The sequence below is a fragment of the Pristis pectinata genome, chromosome X (genome assembly GCF_009764475.1).
Source record: "Pristis pectinata isolate sPriPec2 chromosome X, sPriPec2.1.pri, whole genome shotgun sequence".
In the NCBI taxonomy this organism is placed as follows: domain Eukaryota; kingdom Metazoa; phylum Chordata; class Chondrichthyes; order Rhinopristiformes; family Pristidae; genus Pristis; species Pristis pectinata.
In genome coordinates this window covers 9,541,568-9,567,947 of record NC_067450.1, presented here as the reverse complement: position 1 = coordinate 9,567,947, position 26,380 = coordinate 9,541,568, and the positions used below count along the sequence as shown (strand labels likewise).

The window sequence follows — 26,380 nt, the reverse complement described above, 5'->3', positions numbered from 1 at the left end:
TAAATAACAAACTAAGAAGCTTTGTCAGCCAGAGAACATATGAACATTATGTAGAATAGACTACTCAGCCCCTTTAGCCTGCACCGTCATTTAACTAGATCATGGCTAATCTGACTGTAACCTCAACTTTGCATTCCCATCAACCCACTATAACCTTTCACCACTTTGCTTATCAAGAGCCTATTTCTGCCTTAAAAATATTCAAAGACTCTGCTTCCACTGCCCTTTGAGGATGAGAGTACTGAAGACTCATGACCGTCCTAGAGAAAAACATTTCACCTCCTATCAACTAAAGAATAAGGAAGAACAAAGTCCAGAAACAGTTACTAAATTAAACTTCTTGGGGATGCTCAACTCTGGGTATTGGAAATGAATGAATAAAAATTTAAGCTTCTGAATTCTGTTCGTAAAATAAGCAGAATAGGATCTTTTTCCTGATTTTTAAACTTTTAAATAGGTATACATTTACCCAAAGTCAAATGATTTTATTTCCCCAACATTTTCAAGTAAGAAAACAGCGAATGCCTGTTCTGAAAGCTTCCATCTGTACTTTTGCCAAAATACAAGTTCACATTTAAACATAACCAAAAGGAATAAACTTTAAAAAACATGACTTGCATGTAACCAATCTTTCTAGTGACTGAAACTTGTGTCAAATCAACTAAAAGGTTAAATGGAAAACCATGCAATTACCTCTTCTGTTAATGTTTTGGCAGAAATTCTTTTCCTTCGAACAACAGGTGCTCGGTCATCATTCACCTCATAATCTTCCTCATTCATCCATTCATTAAAGGTGTCAGTATCCATTATCCACTTAGCATGGACCTGCCAATGAAGTGGAAACACAGTTTTGAATATCAGTTCATAAACTTGTGAAGAAAGTAAGAGCAGGTGAATACAGGAATTCTTTCCAGCAAGCTCAGATGCAAATGTAAGAACAGATAAGGAACCCAGTTTTCTTTGTTTCTGATAAGATGCGAGGAGTCTATTACTGCACTGCTTTACTTCTTCAACCCACCAGCAGAAAGAGAGCAGTCGAGGAGGAAGGATTTTCACCAGTGTAAAGGGAGGTGCTGGAGTACAAACACATGGTAGTTACAAAAACGATGAGCCACTTGACCCATCCAGTCCTTCTTGGTCTTAATTTTTCACAAGAAGCTCTTTCTGTTCTTCTTTATCTACCTCCATCAACATATTTTTATTTCCTTTCTCCCTTGCGTGTTTATTTGGCATTCACACAAATATCCTATTCATATTAACCACTCCTTGTGGTAACGAGTTCTACAATTCAACTATTCTCAGAGCGTAGAATTTTTGCCCAAATTCCTTGTTGAATGTATTAGTGTTCATCCTACATTTTGATCTTCCCATGTGTGAAAACATGTTCTCTGCATCTACCCTAACAAATCTTTTCATAATAAAAACCTCATAAACATGGCAGAGGTGTCTTAGGCTGGAGGGCATAGATTTAAGGTGAGGAGGAGGAGGTTTGGAGGGGATCTGAGGAAATTTTTCTTTGCACCCAGAAGGTAGTTGCTATCTGGAACAAACAGCCCAAGGTGGTGGTGGAAGCAACATTTAAGCAGCACTGAATTGCCAAGGCATATTGAGGCTTTAAGGTGTTGGTCTGACCACATTTGGAATATTTGAGCAACTTTGGGCCCTGTAACTAAGAAAAAATGTATTGGTCCTGGAGAGGGTCCAGAGGTTGTTCACAAGAATAATCCAGGGAATGAAAGGCTTAACGTATGAGCGGTTTATGTCTCTGAGCCTGTACTCGATGGAGTTCAGAAGGATGAAGGGTGGAATCTTATTGAAACCTACTGAATACTGAAAAGCCTGGATAGAGTGGATGTGGAGAGGATGTTTCCAATAGTAGGAGGGTCTAGGATCCGAGGGCACAGCCCCAGAATAAAGGAACGTCCCTTTAAAACTGAGGAGGCATTTCTTTGGCTAGAGGGTGGTGAATCTGTGGAACTTGGTCTCCACAGCCCTCTGTGGCAACAAGTCACTGGGTGTGTTTAAGGCAGAGATTGATAGGTTCTTGATTGGTAAGAGGGTTAAGGGAAGAAGGCAGAAGAATGGGGTTGAAAACAAAAATCTGCCATGATTGAATGGCAAAGCAGAGTCAATGGGCTGAATGGCCTAATTATGGTCCTATATCTTATGGTCTTGCTAGGCTATGGACCAAGTGCTGGTAAATGGGATAAGTGCAGATAGGTACTTGATGGTTGGCATGGACGTGTTGGGCTGAAGGGCCTGTTTCTGTGCTGCATGACCCTTTGACTCTGCTTATTATATCTTGCTGACCAGAAAACTTGTTGGCTCTCTTTTAAATCTCAGTAGTTTTCCAGTAGCCCTTTGGAACTATTATCTTTACCAATTAATTTTTGCATCAAATTATTAGCCTCTCTACCATCCTCCCTAAGTTTTATTAATTCATCACTTATCACCCCCATTGCTTTATTTCACTTTTTTTTGTAACATCAAGGATATTTGCATCCCTTGGTAGCCCTATCGTTATTCTCCTTTTGTTATTTATACGTCTGTAAAATACCATTTCTCTCTATAATCCTTAATTTAGTTTTATAGTTCCCGTTTCCTATTAATGGTTTTTGTGACTTCTTTCTGAACCTTTTTGGATTCCTTTTATTGTCTTTATCTTTTTTGTCTATACAGTCTACATCCTTTGGTTTCAGTTTGCTTTTATTTCTTCATTCATCCATGGTGTGTCACTACTGGCTAATCTCCATTTGCTTTTTAGTGGGATACATTTCTTTTGAATTCTGTTTAATGTCTCTCACTGCTTTTCTATTTCTTTGCGAGCGAATGTTTTCACTTTATTCTTTCTGGCTGCACTTTCATCATTTGAAAAACTCCTTTAGTTATTTCACATATGTTCATACATTTCTTTCCCCACCTCTTTCTAATGTTGGGTGAGAGGTAGTATGCTCCTACTGTATTAGTGTAATCAACAAGAATGTGCATTTAAATACCACCTTTATTGGAATAAAACGTCCCAAGACACTTCACAGAAGACTCAGCAAACATAATTTGAGTCACAATCCCTTGCTTTTTTTTATATATACATATTCCAATCAGTGGGGAATTGATGACAACTTACATGTGATCTCACTGCGTGTGCTAGATCATAAAAAATTTGTAAGCGAATGTCATAAAAAAGACAACCAAACACCCCAGTCTGAAAAGCATGAAAGCACTGAATCTGTCAAAGGTCTCTTTCGGTCCTGAAGTGTGAAATATTTTCACACGTTCCTCCCTCCTATGAAACCCATCAGTCTAAATTGTAACTCATTTTGGTTGCAGATAAAAAAAACCCACAAGCTGATAAGACCATAAGACATAGGAGCAGAATTAGGCCATTCAACCCATCGAGTCTACTCCACCATTCAACCATGGCTCATTTATTTTTCCCTCTCAACCCCATTCTCCTGCCTTCTCTCCGTAACCTTTGATGCCCTTACTAATTAAGAACCTGTCAACCTCCATTTTAAATATACTCAATGACTTGGCCTCCACAGCCGTCTGTGGCAATGAATTCCACAGATTCACCACCCTCTGGCTAAAGAAATTCCTCCTCATCTCTGTTCTAAAGGGGCATCCTTCTATTCTGAGGCTGTGCCCTCTGGTCCTAGACACTCTCACTATTGGAAACATCTTCTCCATGTCCACTCCATCCAGGCCTTTCAATATTCAGTAGGTTTCAATGAGATCCCCCCTCATCCTTCTAAACTCCAGTGAGTACAGGCCCAGAGCCATCAAATGCTCCTCATATGTTAACCCTTTCATTCCTGGGGTCATTCTTGTAAACCTCCTCTGGACCCTCTCCAATGCCAGCACATCCTTCCTCAGAATCTGGGGCCCAAAACTACTCACAACACTCCAAATGTGGTCTGGCCAGTGCCTTATAAAGCCTCAGCATTACATCCTTGCTTTTATATTCTAGTCCTCTCGAAATGAATGCTAACATTGCATTTGCCTCCCTTACTACCTTACTCCTTGCCTTCCTTAACTCCTGGAAAGAGGAGGCCTGAAATAATTTATGAATCAATTTTATAGCCATTCAATGTGGGGATGGTCTTTCAGAATGCTTGAATTAAGATGGGCAGAATGGCCTTTATTTGTAAGAATCTCATGTCTAAGCAATAAACCAAGGGCGGTGAAAGACCTGCAACTGAATTGAGAAATTTCAAAGCACTTATCAATGCTAATTTTGGCTGTACACAGAATGCAAGTGATCAATAAACATTGACTGGCATTACAATCCCAACTAATGGAGTAATTACATGACAATATGGACATTTTAATATGGAATATCTTACTCTATTTTTCAGCAGAATATATGCCTCATGTACTACTACCTCGTGTAACTACTTAGCTGCAATGTCACACCTAATAGAATAAAGTACCACCATCTCTTCCTGACAGGAAACATATCTCCCACTATCAATAACTTAGGGGGGGTCAATGATTAGAAGTTGAATTTGATCAGCCACATAAATGCATCGACTATGACAGTGCAGCTGTGGCCAAATATTGTGGCAAATCTTTTGAATTCTCCCTGAAGAAATAATACAAATGTGTATATTTCGACATATTAGGAGTTATAGATCTGCAAACCTTCCGGGGTCGTTCAGTAGGTGGGGGGTCCTCAACTGGTGCCTCAATTTCACTGGCTGGAATCCATGTATCGTAACTGGAAGAACATAATAAAGGAAGAATTTCAATGTCATAAAAGCCCTAATACTGTCACTTAAGGATTCATCATAATAGTACCATTAGCCTTTTCTTCACCATTACTCATTAACAAAACTTTACTAAGGCATTAAAACATTTCAGGTCCAGCCTCCATTTGCTTTTCATAACAATTTTTGATCATCACTCTGATAAATATACAATTACCAGAAAATTGTATTTACAAGTTTTACTTGTTGAAACTTTAAGTGTGCTCTAAATATGAATTTCAGTAAGAAACTAAAAACAGTTGCAAAGATCAAGTCAATTTCGATACTTTTACAGTACAATATGTTCAATGATTCATTTGATAATTGAAACATTTCAAATACAATAACCTGAGATTTGCAGTGAAAAACAACAAAGGTTATTTTTTATTTGTTTAAAAAAGTAATCTCTTTCTGTAATGTTATGTCTATTCTCCAATCTTTATTTTGAACTCCATAAAATTTTGAAGTGTTACTTAAAAGTCCAGCTTGACGGTCTGGGAGATCACTCAATAAGACGAACTACTCAGCCAGCTTGAGACATGAGGTAACTAAGAAAACTGATGAAGTCAGGGCAGTTAGAGGGTAGTGGTGGAGAATTGTTTTTCTGACTGGAAGTCTATAACCTGTGGTGTACTGCAGGGACTGGTGCTAGGACCATTGTTGTTTGCCACATATATAAATGACTCGGATGGGAACGTAGGTGGACTGATTAGCAAGTTTGCTGACAACACAAAAATTTGTCGAGTAGTTGAAAGCGAAGAAGGTTGTAAAAGGATACAGAGGGACATAAATCAGTTGGAAATTTGGGTGGTGTGGTGGAATTTAAACCAGACAAGTGTGAAGTAATGCATTTTGGGACATCAACTACTAAAAGGACATTCACAGTAAATGGCGGGGATCTCAGAAGAGTTGATGTACAGAGGGACTTTGGGGTGCAAGTTCATGGTTTGTATCAGGGACTGAAAATGATACTTTTCTTCCCAATACTTGGAGGAAATTTCTGATCATCAAGGACTGGATATTGGACAAGCAGTCGAACAGTTCAGAAACAGTAGAGCGGTCAAGAGAGATGGTAGAGAAGTAGGTGTCACCAGCACAAACATGGAAACTAACACCATGTTTTTGGATGTTGCCGAGAGACAGCACATAGATGCGAAATTGGGAGGGTCAAGGATAGATCCTTGTGGGACACTAGAGGTAACAGTGTGGGAGTGGGAAGAGATCCATTGCTAGTGATTAACCATAGAACAATACAGCACAATACAGGCCCTTCGGCCCACCATGTTGTGCCAACCTTCAAACCACTCCTAAGACTATCTAACCCCTTCCTCCCACATATCCCTCTATCTTAAATTCCTCCATATGCTTATCTAACAAATTCAAAATCTTCCTTTGAATGGCTGTTCAAAGTAAATGATGCTAAAAAAAACTAAACCTTTCTGACAATTACCCAGATTGGGATATTAAATAGAAATGGCTTTTATTAATATAAGGAATTATAACATCACACTCGGCATACCTCAGCAGTTTCTGACCCTTCAGCTTCCCTCAGCTCAGTTAAAGATTCTAACTTCTCTGGGAGCAATACTTACCCAAGACTTATAAAAGGGAACCTTTCCAAATACAAAGGAAATTCATGACAGAGTAAAAAGTTGTGTAAATCAGACCATATGGCTATAGCAACAAGTTACTGCCAGAGACGAGTACGTTATATCATGATGTCTGAGACCTGCTGCACACAAATATGGTGATCCTGATCCGTACAAGAAATCGAGGTATGACCTTCGGAAAGCTATCAGGGATGCCAAGACGCAAAACCGACTCAAAATAGAATCCGTGACCAGCCGCCAGTTATGGCAGGGCTTACATGCCATAACAGACTACAAGACCAAGTCAGGCTGCATAGCTAACAACAGCCCATCCCTTCCTGATGAACTTAACGCATTCTATGCGTGTTTTGAACAGAAGGGAAGTGGATAGTCACCATCCACCCTGACAGCCACCGACGCAGCTGAACCTGTGATCACAGTGGAGGACGTAAGATCAGTCTTCCGGAGAGTGAATACGAGGAAAGCACCTGGCCCAGATGGTGTTCCGGGCCGTGTGCTCAGATCTTGTGCTGATCAGCTGGCAGAAGTATTTGTGGACATATTCAACCTCTCCCTGCTTCAATCTCAGGTTCCCTCCTGTTTTAAGAAGACCACTATGATCCTGGTACCAAAGGAAAGCAAGGTAACATGCCTCAATGACTACCGACCAGTGGCTCTGACATCCACCATCATGAAGTGCTTTGAGAAGTTGGTCATGGCACGCATCAACTCCAGCCTGCCAGACAACCTGGACCCATTGCAATTCGCCTATCGGCGAAACAGGTCTACAGCGGATGCCATCTCCCTGGCCCTACACTCAGCTCTGGAGCATCTGGACAGTAAAGACACATACGTTAGACTATTGTTTATTGACTACAGCTCTGCCTTCAATACAATAATTCCAAGCACGCTTGTCACCAAAACTCCGAGACCTAGGACTCAACACCTCCCTCTGTAACAGCATCCTTGACTTTCTAACAAACAGACCGCAATCAGTGAGGATAGGCAGCAATACCCCCAGCACGATTATACTCAACACTGGTGTCCCACAAGGCTGCGTCCTCAGCCCTCTACTCTACTCCCTATACATTCATGACTGTGTGGCCAGATTCTGCTCTAACTCCATCTACAAGTTTGCAGATGATACCACCGTTGTAGGCCGTATCTCAAACAGTGATGTCGGAGTACAGGAAGGAGATAGAGAGCTGAGTGGAATGGTGTCATGACAACAACCTTGCCCTCAATGTCAAAAAAAGAGCTGGTCACTGACTTCAGGAAAGGGGGCGGTGTACATGCACCTGTCTACATCAATGGTGCTGAGGTCGAGAGGATTGACAGCTTCAAGTTCCTGGGAGTGAACATCACCAACAGCCTGTCCTGGTCACATCACGTAGATGCCATGGCCAAGAAAACTCACCAGCGCCTCTACTTCCTCAGGAGGCTAAAGAAATTTGGTTTGTCCTCTTAGACTCTCACCAACTTTTACCAATGCACCACAGAAAGCATCCTATCTGGATGTGTCATGGCTTGGTACGGCAACTGCTCTGCCCAGGACCGCTAAAAGTTGCAGAGAGTTGTGGACACAGCCCAGCGCATTACAGACACCAGCCTCCCCTCCTTGGACTCTGTCTTTACCTCTTGTTATCTCAGTGAAGCAGCCAGCATAATCAAAGACCCCACCCACCCGGGTCATTCTCTCTTCTCTCCTCTTCCATCAGGTAGAAGATACAGGAGCCTGAGGGCACGCACCACCATACTTAAGGACAGCTTCTACCCCACTGTGATAAGGCTATTGAACGGTTCCCTTATACAATGAGATGGACTATAACCTCATGATCTACCTTGTTGTGACCTTGCACCTTATTGCACTGCACTTTCTCTGTAGCTGTGACACTTTACTCTGTACTCTTATTGTTTTTACCTGTACTACATCCATGCACTCTGTACTAACCCAATGTAACTGCACTGTGTAATGAATTGACCTGTACGAGCAGTTTGTAAGACAAGCTTTTCACTGTACCTCGGTACAAGTGACAATAATAAACCAATACCAATAAGGAAGGTGCGAATAAAGTCAGCTACTTCAAATATAATCAAGTGTTTAAGGAAGTTTTAGGCAGAAAAGAGAGGCAAAGTCAAATCATTTTTCTACTACTGAGTGGGCTTGTCACTCAATGGTCCAGGAACTAACATCAGTGTCTCAGGGTAGGAAGTTCAACTCAACTGCATTGCTCATAAGGATGAGATCTACAAACACACAGACTTTATTCTAATCAAAAGACTAGCTGTCCGTCCTCCCATTCGTCCACATCACGTTCATGGTGTGGTCCTTGTTGATTTTTAATCAATTTATTAAGTATTGTGTGGGGACATCATTGGCAAAGTCAGCATTTATTGAGCCTATGTTTGGGAAAGTGGAGGCGAACTGTCTTCTTAAACTGCTGCAGTCTGTTTACTCATACAGTACAGAGTTTGAAGTTTAGACAGGGTGAGGTTATTCCATCATGCTCCTGACTTGTACCTTATGGTAAAGCTTCTGGTGTTAGAAGACAAATCATGCCACAGGACACTCAGCCTCTGAACTGCTCTTGTTCCTTATGTGGCTTGTCTAGTTGAGATTCTGTTCTATGGCAAACACCAAGGATATTGATGTCGGGGAACTTGGCGATGGTACTGCCATGGAATATCAAGGATATGTGGTTATATTCTCCCTTGTTGGAAAGGCAACCATTTAATTGTGTATGTGAATGTTACTTGTCACTTTTCAGCCCATGCCTAGGTATTGCCCAAGTCTTGCTGCATGCTGGAATGGGCTAGTTCGTATTCTGGAGTTGAAAAATGGAACTGAACATTTCAAATATCATCAGATATCTCCATTTATGACCTTCTGATGGAAAGGAGGCTACTGATGAAGTCAGTTGCAGGTACTTGGGTCCAGGACACTGTCCAAAGGAACTCCTGCAGTGATGCCTTGGGGCTGAGACAATTGACCTCCAACAGCCACAACCATCTTCCTTTGTGAGAACTTTTCCCTTAACTTCAGTTTTACCAGGGCTCCTTGATACCATGTTCAGTCAAATGCAACTTGTATGTTAAGGGCAGTCACTCTCACCTCTGGAATTCTTTTGTCAATGTTTGGATCAAATCTTTACAATGTCAGGAGCAGAGCAATACTGATAAAACCTAAACTGGGCAACAATGAGCAGGTTATTGCTGCTGAGAGCAGTCAACTGGTGATGATTGATAGCAGGCTTCTGGAGCTGTAACTGGCAGGAATAGATTTTATTTGTCTTTTGTGAACAGGACAAACTTATTGGATTCTCCAAGCAGCTGGAACAGTTTGGCCAAGGCAATGACTTGTTCTTCCACTCGGATGATTGCTGTATCCAGTGCTTTTATGTGTTTCTTGACATCACAAGCAGTGAATAGAATTGGCTGTCTTCTGAGCTGGTGAGGAACTCAAGAAAAAGCTGAGAATGATCATCCAACGGGCACTTCTGGCTGATAAGTCATGTTCTGCTCCCAATCTCCTTTCTCCTCCTCCTGATTTCCCATTCCTTGTCCAGGTTGAGTGTTATACAAGGTGATTTAACAAAGTTCACTGAAAATCACCTTTCCATGAAATTTGAAAATTCTCACTAGGTGTCCTGCATCAACCCTTCAATCTGGCAGAATATTCAAAACTAAGCTAAGCAATTAAATATTTCAGAAGAGAGCCTGGCCTTTTTATTAGATCAGTAGTTCCCGATCTTTTGGAATAAAAGGCACACTTGTTCATACAGTAAAATCTCGAACCCCCTCCCCATAATGGAAGTCTGATGATGTCACAGGATGCTCCTTTTAAGGAGTTAGGGCTGTCCCAGGAAATTCCCGGGGACTGCTCACAGTTAGTGCAGCTAGCTGGTGAGTATATTTTATTTATTTTGACTGTTTTGTGAACTTTCTGATTAAATTACCTCAATATTATTATTGCCTCAAGGACACCCCTGTTGGCGACCCTTCCCCCCAACCCTGAGGTGGTTGCATTCTTCACTTTGGAAACTCCTGTTTTGCAGCAATCTATAATTCACCAGAAAACTATCTTTTTCGCTTAGAAGAAGATAGCCTTTCAGCCTATTGCATCTCAACCTTCTGGAATAAGAAATAGTTGCTCATATCTCATTATAGCTATGACCACACGTAAAGAGACAGGATCTGTATTTAACATATCATATCTAAAGAACACTAGCTGTCAATGCAAGAGTCCTGGAATATTAGCTTTGATTAAGAGCTCAAATTTTGATTTGGAGCTGGGTTTTAACTCATCTACCCTCTGGTCTATGCAACTGATATATACCTCTTTAATATATACAACATACACACATGACTATCTGACATATTACTTGAAGTGTAGTTACATACCTGTCAGGACAATATCCCCAGTGTAGTAGGACCTGCTTCTCCCGCTTCATTATTGGTCGCACCCACTCTTCTGGAAGAGAAATAGTACATGTTAGAGGTATAGGTTATAAACAACCACTAATTTATGCTGTCCAAAAAAAAAAAGGTGCTTTTGTGGATAACTGAAGAGAAATAGGCCTCAAAAGTCACCCACATTGTTTTTTTAAAAGAAAAACAAGTAAAATTTGCGATCTCCCTAACACTGTTTCAAAAAGCTCTGAAAAACAGTGAAACTTGTTTGCATCAGTCCCAAAACAGCACTCAAAGGGTCCTTCATGCAATATTACTCTGGTTCTGAGCCCCGGGTGTCAGGGGTTCATTTTCCCATGTTAGTGCCACTTTTCCTCACAGCTCTGACCTGAAAAAGTAGCCCATAATGGGTCACTCAACTGTACAAACAGCACTCTTCTAGCCACAGCGGAGTGTTGGCTAGGAATGAGTGCATGCTATGAGAGGAGATAGCAGTCCTCTCAGGACCCAAAGGAAGCTGCACAGACTTCTGAAAATCAGTGCATGCCATTGCTAGACAAACCTTAAGTAGCAACAAAGCACAAGTGCCCACCTTGCTCTCAAAGTCAAGGTCACACCGAGTCTCAGAAACCTTACTCCACTGTCTCTATTGAGATATGGCACCCATGATACTATGCTGCTCGACGCAGCATTGCAGAAGTCAAGAAAATTTCCAGTGACAAACCTTCCATTTTTGGTCAATGTGACTTTTGCATTCACACCTATAAGGGGCATTTGGCTGCAATGCAGAGCTCCCAAAAGTGCAGGCAATCATAGAGGGCACTCATGCCCTTACTGACATCTCCCTGGTAACTTCCTACCATGAGCATCACCTCTGTCAGATGTCATTCTCCTATTTCGTAGTCGTTTCTGATCTGATGAACATGGAACCATTCCCTTTCAGAGTTTTTTTTTCCCTCTGGCATTAATTAGCCACTTGATTTTGAGGGCTCTCCCACTGTGTCTTGCCCTGGTGGGACAAGGGTGTTTGTAATCTTTTGAAGGGAGTGGAGGCCCATTAGTAACAGACTTATGAGCCAGGATGAAAGGAAAAAACAGGCACATCACCCTAAGTCAGTGCTACAGTCCAACAAATGACAGTAATGAAGCAATTCTACCACATACTGCGGGCTGAGTTAGAGAGAACACCACACCATGACTTCACTATTGTTATGGAAAACCTGAATGCCAGATTTAGGGTACTTTCAATATCTCTATTCTTTTATAAGCAGTCCTTTGAGATTAAATATTAATTATTTCCACTCCAGTTATGAGAAGTGAAAGATGCCTGCACATAAATTTTTTTAATGCAGAGGTGCCACTGCACACCAGCTACAACATTGAGAGAACAAGGTTTTGATCTAGCCAGTGGGATGACCTTTGTTCATGTACACAAACGCACGTGCACATAAGCACCCATTCTTCCTTGTCCCCACTCCTACCTTGATCCTTACTTCTGCTTCCCTCATCCCTAAAATACCCCTCTCAGTCCCCCTCCCTCCCATTTCACTCACCCTCTTCCCTCTTGTCCCAGGACCAAGTACTCATCCAAATGCTTTTTCAACATTGGTAATTTTATCTGCCTCTACCACCGTCCTCTGGCAGCTCATTCCATATCCTTGCCCATATCCTTATACAATTGAAATCTGCCTTGCCCCAGTTTAGGGCCCTAACTTGAGGACCAATCTTTTTCCATGACTACCTTGGAGCTTACTGAACTATAGTTACTGTTTGCAAAGAGTTCCTCCACAGACACTTCAATCACTAGCCTGTCCAAAATGCCCCAGAACAACCCAATCTAAGAGCTACTTATATTGTGCAGCCAAGATGACAAGCTGGACGATAGGTTGGCCATATGCTTCAGATGGGAGCAGATTCCATCTGTGGAATTGAAACAATCTGGACACGAAGGCATGCAAAAATGAGGCTGTCTGAAATTAACATGGCAAAGAGTTGTGGAAGCCAAGCTGAAAGACCCAGAACACAATTGGGGAGGTTATTGAAGAGATCTGCCAGAGAACAGACAAGGGTGGAAGTGCTTTGTTGCTGCCCATAACGACAGGTGTAATGATGGTTAGCAAGTTAAGTAATTGATTTTGAGAGGGAACCTACTAGAACCACCTGGTGGTGTGGTGATGGAAGTCCAGTTTAGGTGGTCTATTTGAGCTCGTTTGCCAGACAGTTTCTGCAACACTCTGCCTATAACTGCAGGGAAGATGTGCCTGACCCTTTAAATAGAACTCAGTTTGAGTTTTCAGCAAGAGAATAGCACCAACCATGATACCTATTTGAAAATCTTGCCAAAAAGCATTTTCGGCACTATACACCACTGACATAATCTGGGTGAGCTAAACACTAGAGCTTCTTGCACCTAGAAGTCCATCCTTATTAAGAACTGACATTAACTCATTCAGAAATGTGTGCGACATTGATTAACCTGATTTGCATGTGTAAATTGACGTTTTTTGGGATGTCGTGCAAATGAATTTCTAGGCAACAGAGCTTGTTAATGCAAGTAGAAAGGTTGAAGGGTCTGGCTAAGGCCATTATTTAGCTCTAACACACAAAGCTAACTGCATAGTTTACACAATCGAAAAAAAAGTTATAATTACAGATGAGTCCCACAGAAGGTTTTTTTTATATACATCTTTTAGATGTGAATGCAATGTACTTATACCATAAGTTTTTAAAACATGTAATCATTTTATACAAATCTAATCTATCTCCACAATTATCAAACTACAATAGTATAAAGATTAACATCATTGATACCAGCTCTGTTATGAAAGAGACTGTAAATGAAATAAATGAAAATCAAATTAGCTGAAAGAAGTAACAAATTAATTCACAATGATCAAAAACGCAAGGTAGTTGTTTAGAATCCACTCAACCTTCTAATTCAACTCTTTTCATCAAGTATCTATCATGACTTCGGAGTGAGCTACTGCAGAGTAATCATAACACTAGCTACTGTCACTAAATTTAGAATGTAATGCTCAGTAAATACGTGAGCATTGATCCATGTGGAGGTCTAACATACAGAACTTATTTGTAATATGCCGGAAAAATCCTGGTAAAATGATCTTTATTTTGATCCCTAGAAATGGTTGCAGTTAAGAATAGGCTTCACAGTCTACCTGGTGCTTAGCAATGGTTGCCTCTGTTGGTCTTCCATAATATTGCTCATAGTGGGTTAGAAGAAACTTTTTTTAAAAAAAGTACAAGCAATTTATACTATAAACCAAACAAAGTATCATTCTACTGATAAAGTAGACCTGCATGTAACTTGCGAAGTTTCCTTTTGAGCTAATTTCCTCATAGCTGATCCTCAGGTCAATTAGAGCTTGGACTTGCCTTTGTTTAACACTTCTGTAAGTAACACAAAACTTTCCATTAGCAACACCTTGAGTTTCACCATCTTGAGGCATAGATACCAGCAACTCTCTCATGGTGTACTCATTATTCTTGCTTGTTGGAATGTATTTATTCTGTGTATTCTGAATGATCTCCTTAAACATTTGCCACTGCATCTCAATTGACCAATCTTATTTGCCTATTTAGCTAGCTCTGTTTTCATGCCCTCATAATTGCCCTTATTTATCTTTAGTGTTAGTCTTGGACCCACTACTGTCCCAGTGAAATTGAGTACAAAATTCCATCATATAACTAAGTGTAGTAATTAATCCTATCTCATTGGACCAAACCAGGTCCAGAATAGCCTGCTCTCTGGTTAGTTCCAGAACCTACTGTTTTCATTAAGAAACTATCCAGATGGAAGGCTTTGGAACCCATTCCTCCCCACCCCACCCCCCCCAACTAACCAATAAACGGAGCCATCAAGTCTATGCCTACTTCCTTTGAAGCAATATCCCATAGACCAGGGCTACACATTGAGGGATGCACTGAAGCTTGGTACAGCAGCCTCAAAGGCTTAAATGTGATAAGGCCACAGTTTAAGGTCCTTCCATTGAACCTAGTTTGGGAAAAACCCTTGGATTGTTTGCATGAAGAATGCACGTAAAGGACAAATGAAATCATGTAATGTAACATAATGTAAATGTTACATTCCTTCGGTGGGCCGAAGGACCTGTTTTGTGCTGTGTGGTTCTATGGCTTTGTGGTTCTATGGAATGATATGACTGAGAATGGTGACATATCAATGTACTGCATATTAACAAATTTTATCAATAAAGTAATATTTTTGAAATTAAAAACAACATTTTTATAACATTAGTGACTGCCGGAAAGGACCTAGTCATCAGGTGCAAGATGTTCTCAGTCTTGCTGCAGGTGTGGCCCATACTCCCACACTGCAGCAATCACCGGAACTGTCTTTTGCTTCACCTGGAGATTAAAAATGGATTATATTCACAAAGGTATAATGTACCTAATAAAGCATCATCCTGATAGCTACTTCTATGTGTGGCTACATTTAGCTGTGTGTAGAGCCTGGGTGCTCAAACATCAAGTGTCACTATGTGCTAAGGTTCTGCTTGTCCCTGGTGTTGTGAAGGATCTGGCCATATTGCTAAAAAATGCTCTGTTCAGTTGGACCATGCCATACCATCTGTCCTTGTAGAAAAGTCTATGCAGAAAAACACCTTTGAGCAAATGTCTACACGGGATTGTCTCAAGCACCTGCAGGAAAAGGACACGATGGATCCTGTTGTACAGCTCCTCCAGCAGATTATCAAGGCCATTTGACAAAATGCGTCATTAGCAAAACCTTCCAACCAAGACATTACTTGGGTGATGGTGAAAAGGGCCCTCCCCACCATATTCTTCGTGCACAGCCACAGCGTTCCTGCACACTGCCCTCAAGGTGGGGCATCCATCTTCTTCCAGAATGTGTATTTGTCAAGAAGGTCTGGACAGGGATGCAGTGGTGTGTGGTTGTTCCCAGGGACACACATGGAGACAAACATCAATGGCTACTGAAAGATTATCAACACAGTGAAAGATGCCCTCTGGTCGGCTGAAACATGCTGGTCTTCAAGTGTAAGGAGCTGTTCATGATTGGAGGTTGAGACTGGCACATTCCACTTCCAGGACTACGTGCTGAGGGATGCATTGAAGTTTGGTGCAACCATCACTAAGGAAAGGCCACAGTTTTCGTCTTCCCATTACTGCACACCAAGGGGTTGGAACACATGCCAGAATCCCTCAGACTGTTTGCTCAAGAAATGTATGAAAGGAAAAATTGATATTATACTGACATAATGTAAATTTTCTGAGTGGAATGATCATTCTTGTATTGAGAATGGTGATACGAGTGCACTGCAGGCATAAAATTTGCAAATGTATTAAAGTATATTTTGAAAACAATAGTTTATGATAGCACTTCACTAGTACTTCATTAAAGCTGCTATATAAACACAAGTCCCACTATTGGTAATGCCTAGACATGTAATGTAATAATAAAACTTGCTTCTAATACATGCTGCACAGACATTCCACTACTGACGGTACTACAGTGCAAGGCATCCAAGTCTATCCATCCATTTTGGCCTCTGATACAGTACACAACTTCAATAGGTATTATATTCTCCCAACTAACTTGTCGTGGCTGTGGGGATTAAAGATACTAAGAGTTTTAATTGTCATATGCATTTCTGCATACTGTGTAATGTTAACAAATGTTATTCAAAATATTGACTGTCATACAAATTTATTAAATCTGATTTGAATTTAATCAGATCAAGTGCAAAGGTGAACCAAGAAATCAAATTGCTCAAAATATTTTTTTTTATTAAACAATAGAAATAAATGGGGTTTGCTGTAATTGCTATCATGGTGACCAAGGTTGGGAACTAAATGTTCCAGGTTATGTTTTAAAAGACAGATGCAATCAAAACAATGAGCTTACAGTCTGATAGCAAAGAGTTGGCATGAAAACAATGGATACTGGACAAGAAGATCAGGAAGTAGAATCAGTAAGGTGGAGAGGCGATACAAGGGACTAAAGAAAACCAGCAACAGCAGTTTATAAGCCCCTAGCAGGAGCTATGCTGGTTGAGCAATTTAATTTTATTTCAGATACACAAGATTCTGAGGAGGATTGATAGGGTGGGTGCTGAGAGGATGTTTCCCTTAGTAGGAGTATCTAGAGGGGGATTGTTTCAGAATAAGGGGTTGCACATTTCAGTTGGAGATGAGGAGGGATTTCTTCTCTCAGAGGGTTGTGAATCTTTCGAATTCCCTACCACAGAGAACTGTGGGGGTTGAATATATTCAAGGCAGAGACTGACAGACATTTAAACTGCCAGGGTGTACAAAAGAATCAAGGGGCATGGGAAGAAAGCAGGAAAGTAGTGTTTGGGTCAAGATCAGATCAGCTATAATATTATTGAACAGCAAAGCAGAACTAAGGGGCTAATTGGCCTACTCCTGTTTCTTATGCTCGTTTGATTCAGCTTTAATCTAGAAATAGGATGAGACTGCAACAAAGATAATGTCACGACAATGAGAGTTTTAATCTTTATAAGGATTATACAAAAACTGGCAAATGTAGTTCAGACCACAAATTTATTAACTTACATTTGAGAAAGTTTCCTAGTGCAATATTATGAGGTATAGAGTGGCCAGCCAGCACCTTTTCCCCAGGGTAGCAATGGTCAATACCAGAGGAAATCCGTTTAAGGTGAGTGGAGGAAACTTTAGGGGAGATGTCAGAGGTAGGTTTCTTAAAAAAAACAGAGTGGTAGGTGCCTGGAATGCACTACCAGTGGTGGTAGAGGCTGATACAATAGAGACATTTAAAAGACTCTTAGATAGGCACATGGATGTAAGAAAAATGGAGGGTTATGGGCTGTGTAGGAGGGAAGGGTTAGATTGATCGTGGAGTAGGTTTATATAGGTCGGCACAACACCGTGGACCAAAGGGCCCGTACTGTGCTGTACTGTTCAATGTTCTAATATGTTTTGAAGCCAACCAGGGAACAGGAATACAATAAAATGTTATGCAAAAGGTAGACAAAAGAAAAGATCACAGGGCTGGGGGTAATAGCATGGATTGAGGATTGCTTAAAAAGTCATTAGTTAAAGGAGAGAACATAGTAGAAATAAAATGGATCATTTCCAGGTTTGTAGGCTGTCACTATCGGAGAGCTGCATGTATCACTGATGCGGCCTCGAGCAGTTTACAATCTCCATTATGACCTAGCCTCAGTTGTGGCTCAATGAGTAGAACTCTCACCTATGATTCAGAAGGCTGTTGGTTCAAGACTCACTCCAGAGACTTGACCATGAGAATTCAGGCTGACATCTCACTGCAATAGAGAGGGAGGCAGAGGGAGGATTAATGGAGGCACCATCCCCTCCAGATGAAAGATTGAACTGAGACCCACCCTGCTCTCTCAGGCGTTTGTAAAAGATTCCTTGGCTGTATTTTCAAAAAGGGTTTAATAGCTATTTGTGGGAAACACTCATCAGGCCAAACAGCATCATGCAAAGAGAAACAGAGTCAACATTTCACAACAAAATAGCAGGTGTAAGCAACCTCTATCCTGCCCCACCATTCAATATGATAATGGTTGATCTATGCAACTCCTCTTCTGTGCCAATACCCCATACTTCTCAATTTCTGAACCTTTCAAATATTTATCCATCTCCACCTTAAATATATCCAATGATCTGGCCTCCACCACCCTCGGGCAGAGAATTCCAGAGATCCACTACCCTCCCAGAGAAGATACATCTACGGATCTACAGTTTAAAAGACTGGCCCCTTTTCTTGTAACTATGTTCCCTTATTCATGAGCCTCCCACTAGTGAAAACATCTCAACATCTACCCTGTCAAGCCCCTTATGATCTCATATGTTTGATTAAGGTAAGCCCTTATTCTTCTAAACTACAAGGAATACAGACTCAAACTATTTAATCTCTCCCTAGGACAATCCTCTCATCCCAGGAACTACCCTGGTGAATCTCCTTTGGACAGCCTCCAATGCTACTGTATTCTTTTTAAGGACCAAAACTGTGTGAGTACTCCAGGTGTGGCCTCACCAACACCCTGTACAACTGTAATAAAACCTCCCTATTCTTAAACTCCAACCCCTTAGCAATAAAGGCCAACATGCTGTGTGCCTTCGTAACTACTCATTGGACCTGCCTGCTACCTTTTTGTGATTCATGCACTAGAACACCGAGATCCCTCTGAACTTCACTCCTTTGCAGTCTCACTCCATTTGGGTAATAATCCATCTTTTCATTCCACTTACTGAAGTGCATGATGTCACACTTCTCCACATTAAACTCCATTTGTCAGGTTTTTGCCCAATCCCTCAATCTATCTCTCACTGCAAAATCACAATGTCCTCACTAAAACATGCCTTTCCACCTATTTTCATACCATTAGCAAACTTGGAAACCTTGCATTTCATTCCCTCCTCCAGGTCATTCATGTAAATAGTAAACAATTGGGGGCCAAGTACAGATCCCTGGGGCACTCCATGAGTTACATCCCTCCAGCCTAAAAAGGACCCATTTATTCCAACGCTCTGGTTTCCATGTGACAGCCTGTTTTCAATCTATGCTAACACACTTCCTCCAATACTTTGGGCTCTTGATTCATGGACCAGCCTTTTATGTGTCACCTTGTCAAATGCCTTTTGCAAATCTAAATACACTACATCTACAGGTTCCCCTTTATCAACCCTCACATCCTCAAAGAATAAGCAGATTTGTCAAACATGATTTACCTTTCATAAAACCACATTGGCCAGGTTTGATTATATTTGGCTTTTCTGAATGATTAGTTGTTTCTTCTTTGATTATTGACTCTAGCATCTTGCCAACAATAGGATGTTAAACTAACCGGCTTGTAGTTCACCACATTCTGTCTTCCTCTCTTTTTTCAACAAAGAATCTCATTGGCCGTTTTCCAATCTCCTGGTACCCTCCCAGAGTTAAGCAAGTTTTGAAAAATTTTAACCGATCGGTTTGCTATCTCTGCAGCCATCTGCTTTAAAACCTCAGGTGCAGGGCATTGGGTCCTGTCGCTTTGTCTGCCTTTAGCCCCGTGAGTTTTTTCCTAATACTTTATCCCTTGTGATTGGTATTTTTACAAGTTCATCCATGTTATTTCAAATTAGCCCATCTATTATCTTGTGGGTATTTACAGTGTCCTCCACAGTGAAGACTGATGCAAGGAACTGATTTAATATATCTACTATTTCTTTGTTTCTTGTTATTAATCCACCAGCCTTGATCTCTAGAGGTCCCATACCTACCTTAGCCACCTTTTTATATACCCATAGAAACTCTTATTGTTTGTGCTGATGTTACATGCAAGTTTTCTTTCAAAATCAATTTTCTCCCTTCAGCTTTTTAGTTTTTCACTGCTGGATCCCAAATTGAGAATTCCGAGACCCTTCGTTGAACTGTTAACTTTGCTTCTCTTGCCACAGATGCTACCTGACATGCAGAGTGCTTCCAGCATTTTCTGTTTTGATTTCACTAGATTGATTCTGAGGTTGAGACTGTTGTCCCATAAGGAGAGGTCCAGTAGAATGGGTTTATGCTCTCTGGAAGCAATCTCATTGAAATAAAATTCTGAGAAGGACTGACCAATCTGATGGTGAAAGGCTGTTCTTCTGTAAGCAATTATGATGGGGACAAAGAGAAATTTCTTGATATCGAGGATTGTGAATCTTTGAAATTCTCTACCTCAGACATCTCCAAATGGTCAGTTGTTCAGTATTTTCAAGGCTGAGCTTAATAGATCCTTGGACAATAAAGGATTCAAAGGATATGCAGAAATGACAATCAGCCATAATATTGAATGCCTTTGCAGGCTCAAGGTTCATAAAGACTACTCTTGTTCCTACTCCTATATCTTTAGGTTTCTGTGTTGAGCTGATATTCCCTTCCTAAAGTTTAAGGAAACCAAAGTCTTCCATTAAAAAACGTGTATGTGTTAAAAGCCGTTCTAATCTTCAGATTAATGCGTTCATAAGCATAGAATTTCCTGCGGGGATGAGTAGTCCACACTCATTGTTTCTCTGCCTACTGCACTAATCTGCAGCAGACCTTCTAGTCATAACTGCCTGAACAAAGTTGGCTGCAATGAAGAACTGCAGGAAGTGGGCACTCTGCCACTGGATTTCATGACTCCAATGGCTGTGTGTAGTTGGGAAACTGAAGGCAAACACCTCTCATGAAGTGTGGGACTTCCATGTTTACACTTGCTTGTCTAGGGATCCTAAACTACTTTACAGTTACAGAGGATGATATAGTAGTTCAATGTTAAACTACCAACACTTGTCACCACGTTGCTGCTATTAAGGTGGGGGGAGGGAGGGAGGGAGGTGGGGTGGGGGTGTGGAATGGCATGGGGGAAGCTGTTTGATTGAGAGGGACGGTTGGATGCAAGGACCTTGTGATGAAACTTCCAAGAATGCATCACACAAAAGTTGGCCACTGTAGATAGTGCAGCATACTGCGACAAATAGATGTACACCTCAGAATGCTGGATTCACTTGCTGGAATTGTTGATCAGAACAGAGCAGTCACAATGTCAAACAATTTTACCAACACTCATTGCTGGCCAGGACAGACATTGGACTTCAATTTTTCAATCAAATATTTGAAGAACAAGTCTGCTCAAAATCTGTCCTGTTTCCATACACTATGTATCCCATTACTAGAATTTTTCAACAATGTGGTTATTTGAAATACCATGTAATAAACAAAGAGCTAATCATTCAGACCTTAAGTTAAATGTATGCCTTTCACAAATGCAAAGCCCAGCAATCATATTTGTTTTAAGTTTGTTGCCATTGTGAAACATAACCTTCCCTGGATATCTTGTGCTTTTGAATGGGAAGGAATTCACTATTATGAAATATCAGTCCAAGATCACTAAAAATTCCAATTGAATCACAACAAAACAGCACTGGGAACTAGAACCTATCATCAACATGTATTCTTATATTGCACAAATAGCTAAACTGCAATCAGTCTCTCATCCAGAGCTACAAAACGAAATCACTCAAGTAACTGGCTGAGGCGATACACAGAATTAAGAAGATGGAGAACCATAAAACTCACCTTCTTCCATACTGCCAGGAATAGGGTAAACAACATGTGACGCATTTGACTTGTCCTCAGTAACAGTACCCTATTAGAAAACACTTAAATAATTAACATTTAGAAAGACAGACACCAGTAGATGGTAAATCATGAAGTGAGAGAACAAAAACTCTTTTCAGTGAAATAAAACTAGTTATACCTAGTCAAGGAACCAGAATGCGACTATTTCAACAAAGGCACAATGAAATGGCAGAATAAAAGGCTTACACCCAGGATTCTGACCAGGGCACGTTTCTATTATGAGGGTGATGAGCTGACCGAAAGTGTGGGCCACTATCACACCAAGAAGAATCTTTACAATTCGTGTTCATGATTCTGATACCATTATTTTCCAACAGAATGAAAACTTCTCCACCAGTGTCCTCTGAGGTAGTAAATCTACAACAAATATCTTACCTAACTTAACACCACTAGAGAAGCACCATCACCAGGACTGTAGTGCTTCAAAGAAGGCTTACCACTACTACCATAGGGCAACTACAGGTGGCTCTGAATATGTATCACCCACATTCTGAGAACCAACTTAAGATTAAAAAAACTCTATCTGATTTTATGGGTATGTAACTATGTGTAAGGTTAGTCTTCTGATTATACTTCTTTCTCAGATGTAATGAGTGCCAATATAACTTCATTTATGCTTAGAGTGAGAAATAATAAAATATCTGTAATCATTTTGGGAATACATTGTGGACCACTCAAAAAGTGGAGAAGCGATCAAGGATGGGAGATGGTGGCAGTTTATGAAGAACACTCAAACTATATCATGTTTAAACTTGGAAAAAATTAGGAGTGGTACTGTTGATCCTTTGCTTAAATTTGAAGATATTTGGAGTCCATTTATTCAATATTTTCACATGATGTAGATCCCCTTTCGATAACTTTCCAACTTGGAGGAACGGACTTGACGACATAATATTGCTCTGTTTCTACTGAGAAATTTTAGCCCAGTTTTTTTTTCTCTTTTTTTGTTGTTTGTGTTTTTTAAAAAGTTTTTGTTTTTGTTTAGTTTATATTGTTTATAATTTTTTTTATTGATTTGGGTTTTTTAAAATTTATATAATAGATCTTTTTCTTTCCTTTCTTTTATATTATATTCATTTACTACGAGATCGTTGGATCTACAGATTTTTTTGTAATATTTTAGTTCTTTATGATTATATACGCTATGATTGTTATCCTGATCTCTTTGTATTACATGTATAAATATTGATGCTGTATATCTGTATTAATTTGAAAACTAATAAAAAGATCGAAAAAGAAAGTTTACAAAGAACAGAGTTGTAATGGTAGGGTATTGTAATTATATAGGAATTGAGGAAACATTTTTAGATACCACTAGGACTGTTTCCTTAATTGATACAAGACATCTCCAACAAAAGAGAATGCAGTGTGAGATGGGACTCAAGAGTAACAAAGCAGGACAAGAAAGAAAGCCAAAGGTAGCAAAAACTACCAGGGAACATTGTAACTAGATTAAGCCAAAGAAAGGTCCAAGACGATACAAAAAAAAACTTAATGTTGCAAAATTAAAAATGCATGGCCCCATTCCTAAGCAGAATGATGTGTTGTATGTTTATAATACAGCAGAGGGTAGGAAAACTAGTGTTTTTGCTACAACAGAGCTTTAAGCCATGCTGCAATGTTCCAACCACACTAATTCTCACAACTCTCACCAAATACAATCTTACCTGGTGTCTCTTAATAATGTCTTTCAGTTTACTCAGCAACTTGGGCTCAATGTCTGAGTTTAGATAAATGTTGGGCCGAGACAAGCAGTGGTTCTGCAAAAGAGAAAAGATAGCAAAGAGTGGGTATAACATTATAAGAGGCATAGATAGAATGGATAGATGGGACCCATTTCCCTCAGCAGACAGGTCAATAACTAGGTGGCATAAACCTAAGATAAATAGTAGAAGCATTACTGGGCAGCGGAGGAAAAAAATAACAATATCCTGAAGAGGGTAGGGTTCTGGAACTCATTGCCTACATATCAAGCTTTCCTTATCCACCAAGGATAAGGGCACAAACTTCCAATGGATAACAAAAAAAAGTGGATACCTTTAAGGCCACTGGCAATGACATCGGTTGCAATGACATGCAAGGGTCTAGCTGTCATGTATATTACAACTTCTATCTAGGTTCAGCCTACAGATTTCATCTTGTCAAAAAATAGCATGGTTTACTTTTGATTTACTGCATCCTAGCTTCTGATGCTTCTCACCATCCACGGCTACTGGTGGCTTCCTACAAAGCAGTAAATAGCAGAGATGTCAGCACTGCTACCTACATTCCTGACACCTGGCCCACACTCCAGACCTTGGCTCTGGGCACAAATCTTCACTTCCAGCATTGCCAACCCCGACTCAGCCACACACCAAGGCCACGGTCCAGACCCCCAGCTCTAGTAGGAATAATAGCCACGTATCAATATAGCCACTACTTTACCAACTGCATGGGAAGTCACAGAAATAACATGCAAGGTATATGCAATTTCACATGTTTCTTGAGAATAAACATAGCAATTAATCCTGGCTCTGGCTGTATACCATCTATGGATACTTCACTGCTTGCCAGCATAAGAAATCAAAAGCAATCTATTTCATGGCAAACAGGATTCACCAGACCTCAGAGTACAGGGCTCTAGAGAATCATACTATATACACACCAACACTCCCAGCAAAACATGGCTGACCTTATGAGTAAGCAGATCTGCAAAAAGCAAGTCAGCAAATAATGAGGAGTAGATGCAAGGGTGGAAAGGGAGAAACCCTCTTCATTTGATTATGTGCACCTGATGTGCTGTAACAGACAAGGTTATGGACTGAGGGCTAGGAAGTAGATTGAATGTTTTTGGATGGTGTTGGCCAAGTGCACTCCCTCTTCTTGCAAGATACAAACAATAAGCATGTAGCTCACTTCATGCAGAAGATACATTTCACAAATGATTATTTTACCTGAACCAGTGTCTTTTCGATAGTCATAAACATTTCAACATTGCGGTCCATGCGGGAGGGGTTCTGAAAATCAAAGCGTCGCCTAAAAATGAAATAGAAAAGCTTGAGTCGGACCATCAGATGGATGACACAACTGAATCCCATGCACCACAACAGAGAGCTATCTGCCTGGTTTGACCAGCTACACGAAGCTACAGGGTAATGACAATAGAAGATTTTTTTTACAACTAAGTTATTTGTTCACTTGTGAGGGTAAAAAGGAATGCTTTAAAGGACTGTAAAAAAAAGTTTAGAAAGGGGGAGAAAAGCTTAAAAGAAAACACCTAGCAAGCCTCATAAAATTTTAGAAAAAATATAGCCCATTGTACTTGTTTCTTCTAATCAAGCATAGGGAGAGCAAATATTGCATAGAAAAACCTGCATCTGCTTATATTGTCTTTGTGGCCTCAGGTTGTCTCAAAGCGCGTCACAGCCATTGAACTACTTTTGAAGTGCTGCCACTCATATAATGTAGAAAGCAGCAGCCAAACTGCACACTGCAAGCTCCCTTGAAATGCAATGCTATTGTTATATTGATTGAGTGCTAACCCTGACTTAGTTGGTAGCAGTCTTACCAGTGAATCAGAAGGGTCTGCGTTCAAGTCACATTCCAAAGGGTTAAACCAAAAAACCTCAGTTGATGCTTTAATGCAGTATTGGAGTGCATTTGTCTTTTTCTTTATAAATAATGGGCAAAACTACTCAGACTCTCATGACTATCTTCAAAAGAGCACCACGTGATCTTTTATATCCATGTGACAGATGGAACCTCAGGTAAAGAGTACAATCCCTTTACACCATCCCATTAAACACTCCAGCAACAAATGCAGTTTATGCACAGAATACAGCTCCCGCACACTGCCCCATTAAACACTCTCATGGTTGGTACTGCATAGGTTACAGAGTAAAGCTCCCTCTACACTGTTCCACCCAGAGGCAATTCCCACCTCAAAGTAATATAACAGCATGAATTAGAATATTCAATATCACATAAAACAACAACCCTGTGAATACTGAGTGTCCAGCAGCAGGTGACTCATATTCCAAGTTCCTAAAGCCTATCGCCATCTACAAGTCACAAGGAGTGTGATGGAATACTTGATGAATACAACTCTAACAATGCCCAGGAACCGTGACATCAAAGTCTACTTGATTCTCACCTCTTCCAACACCAACACACAGTAGCTGCAGCAGGCACCATCTACAAAATGCACTGCAGTTACCCAGGATACTCCAAAAGTGCCTTCTAAATCCGTGACCTTACCATCTGAAAGGACAAATGCAGCAGATGCATGGGGACACCAGCCCCTGCAGGCTCTCCTTCAAGTCACAGGCTACCTTGACTTGGAAATATATCATTTCAACTCCCCATTTAACAGCACCCTGGAGAATGTTCAGCACAAGGATAGCAGAGGTTCATGGTGGTTCACTAGAATCTTTCTAACAATAATTAAAGGAAAAACATTAAACATTGGTCTTGGAAGGATATCCTTGTCTCATGAATGAATCATA

General features: G+C 40.5%; 1 protein-coding gene across 4 annotated transcripts in view; it reads right to left on the bottom strand.

Annotated features, from left to right (window-relative positions):
* smarcc2 (SWI/SNF related, matrix associated, actin dependent regulator of chromatin, subfamily c, member 2) overlaps positions 1-26,380 on the bottom strand; it is a 101,858-nt gene that overhangs the window by 63,759 nt on the left and 11,719 nt on the right. For all 4 annotated transcript variants that reach the window (XM_052009511.1, XM_052009509.1, XM_052009512.1 and 1 more), the window contains exons 4-9: positions 24,830-24,911; positions 23,564-23,656; positions 21,834-21,903; positions 10,736-10,805; positions 4,642-4,717; positions 694-825 (exon numbers count right to left, since the gene is read on the bottom strand). In XM_052009511.1, coding sequence (XP_051865471.1) covers positions 694-825; positions 4,642-4,717; positions 10,736-10,805; positions 21,834-21,903; positions 23,564-23,656; positions 24,830-24,911 — 523 coding nt within the window. The remainder of the gene's footprint in view (positions 1-693; positions 826-4,641; positions 4,718-10,735; positions 10,806-21,833; positions 21,904-23,563; positions 23,657-24,829; positions 24,912-26,380) is intronic.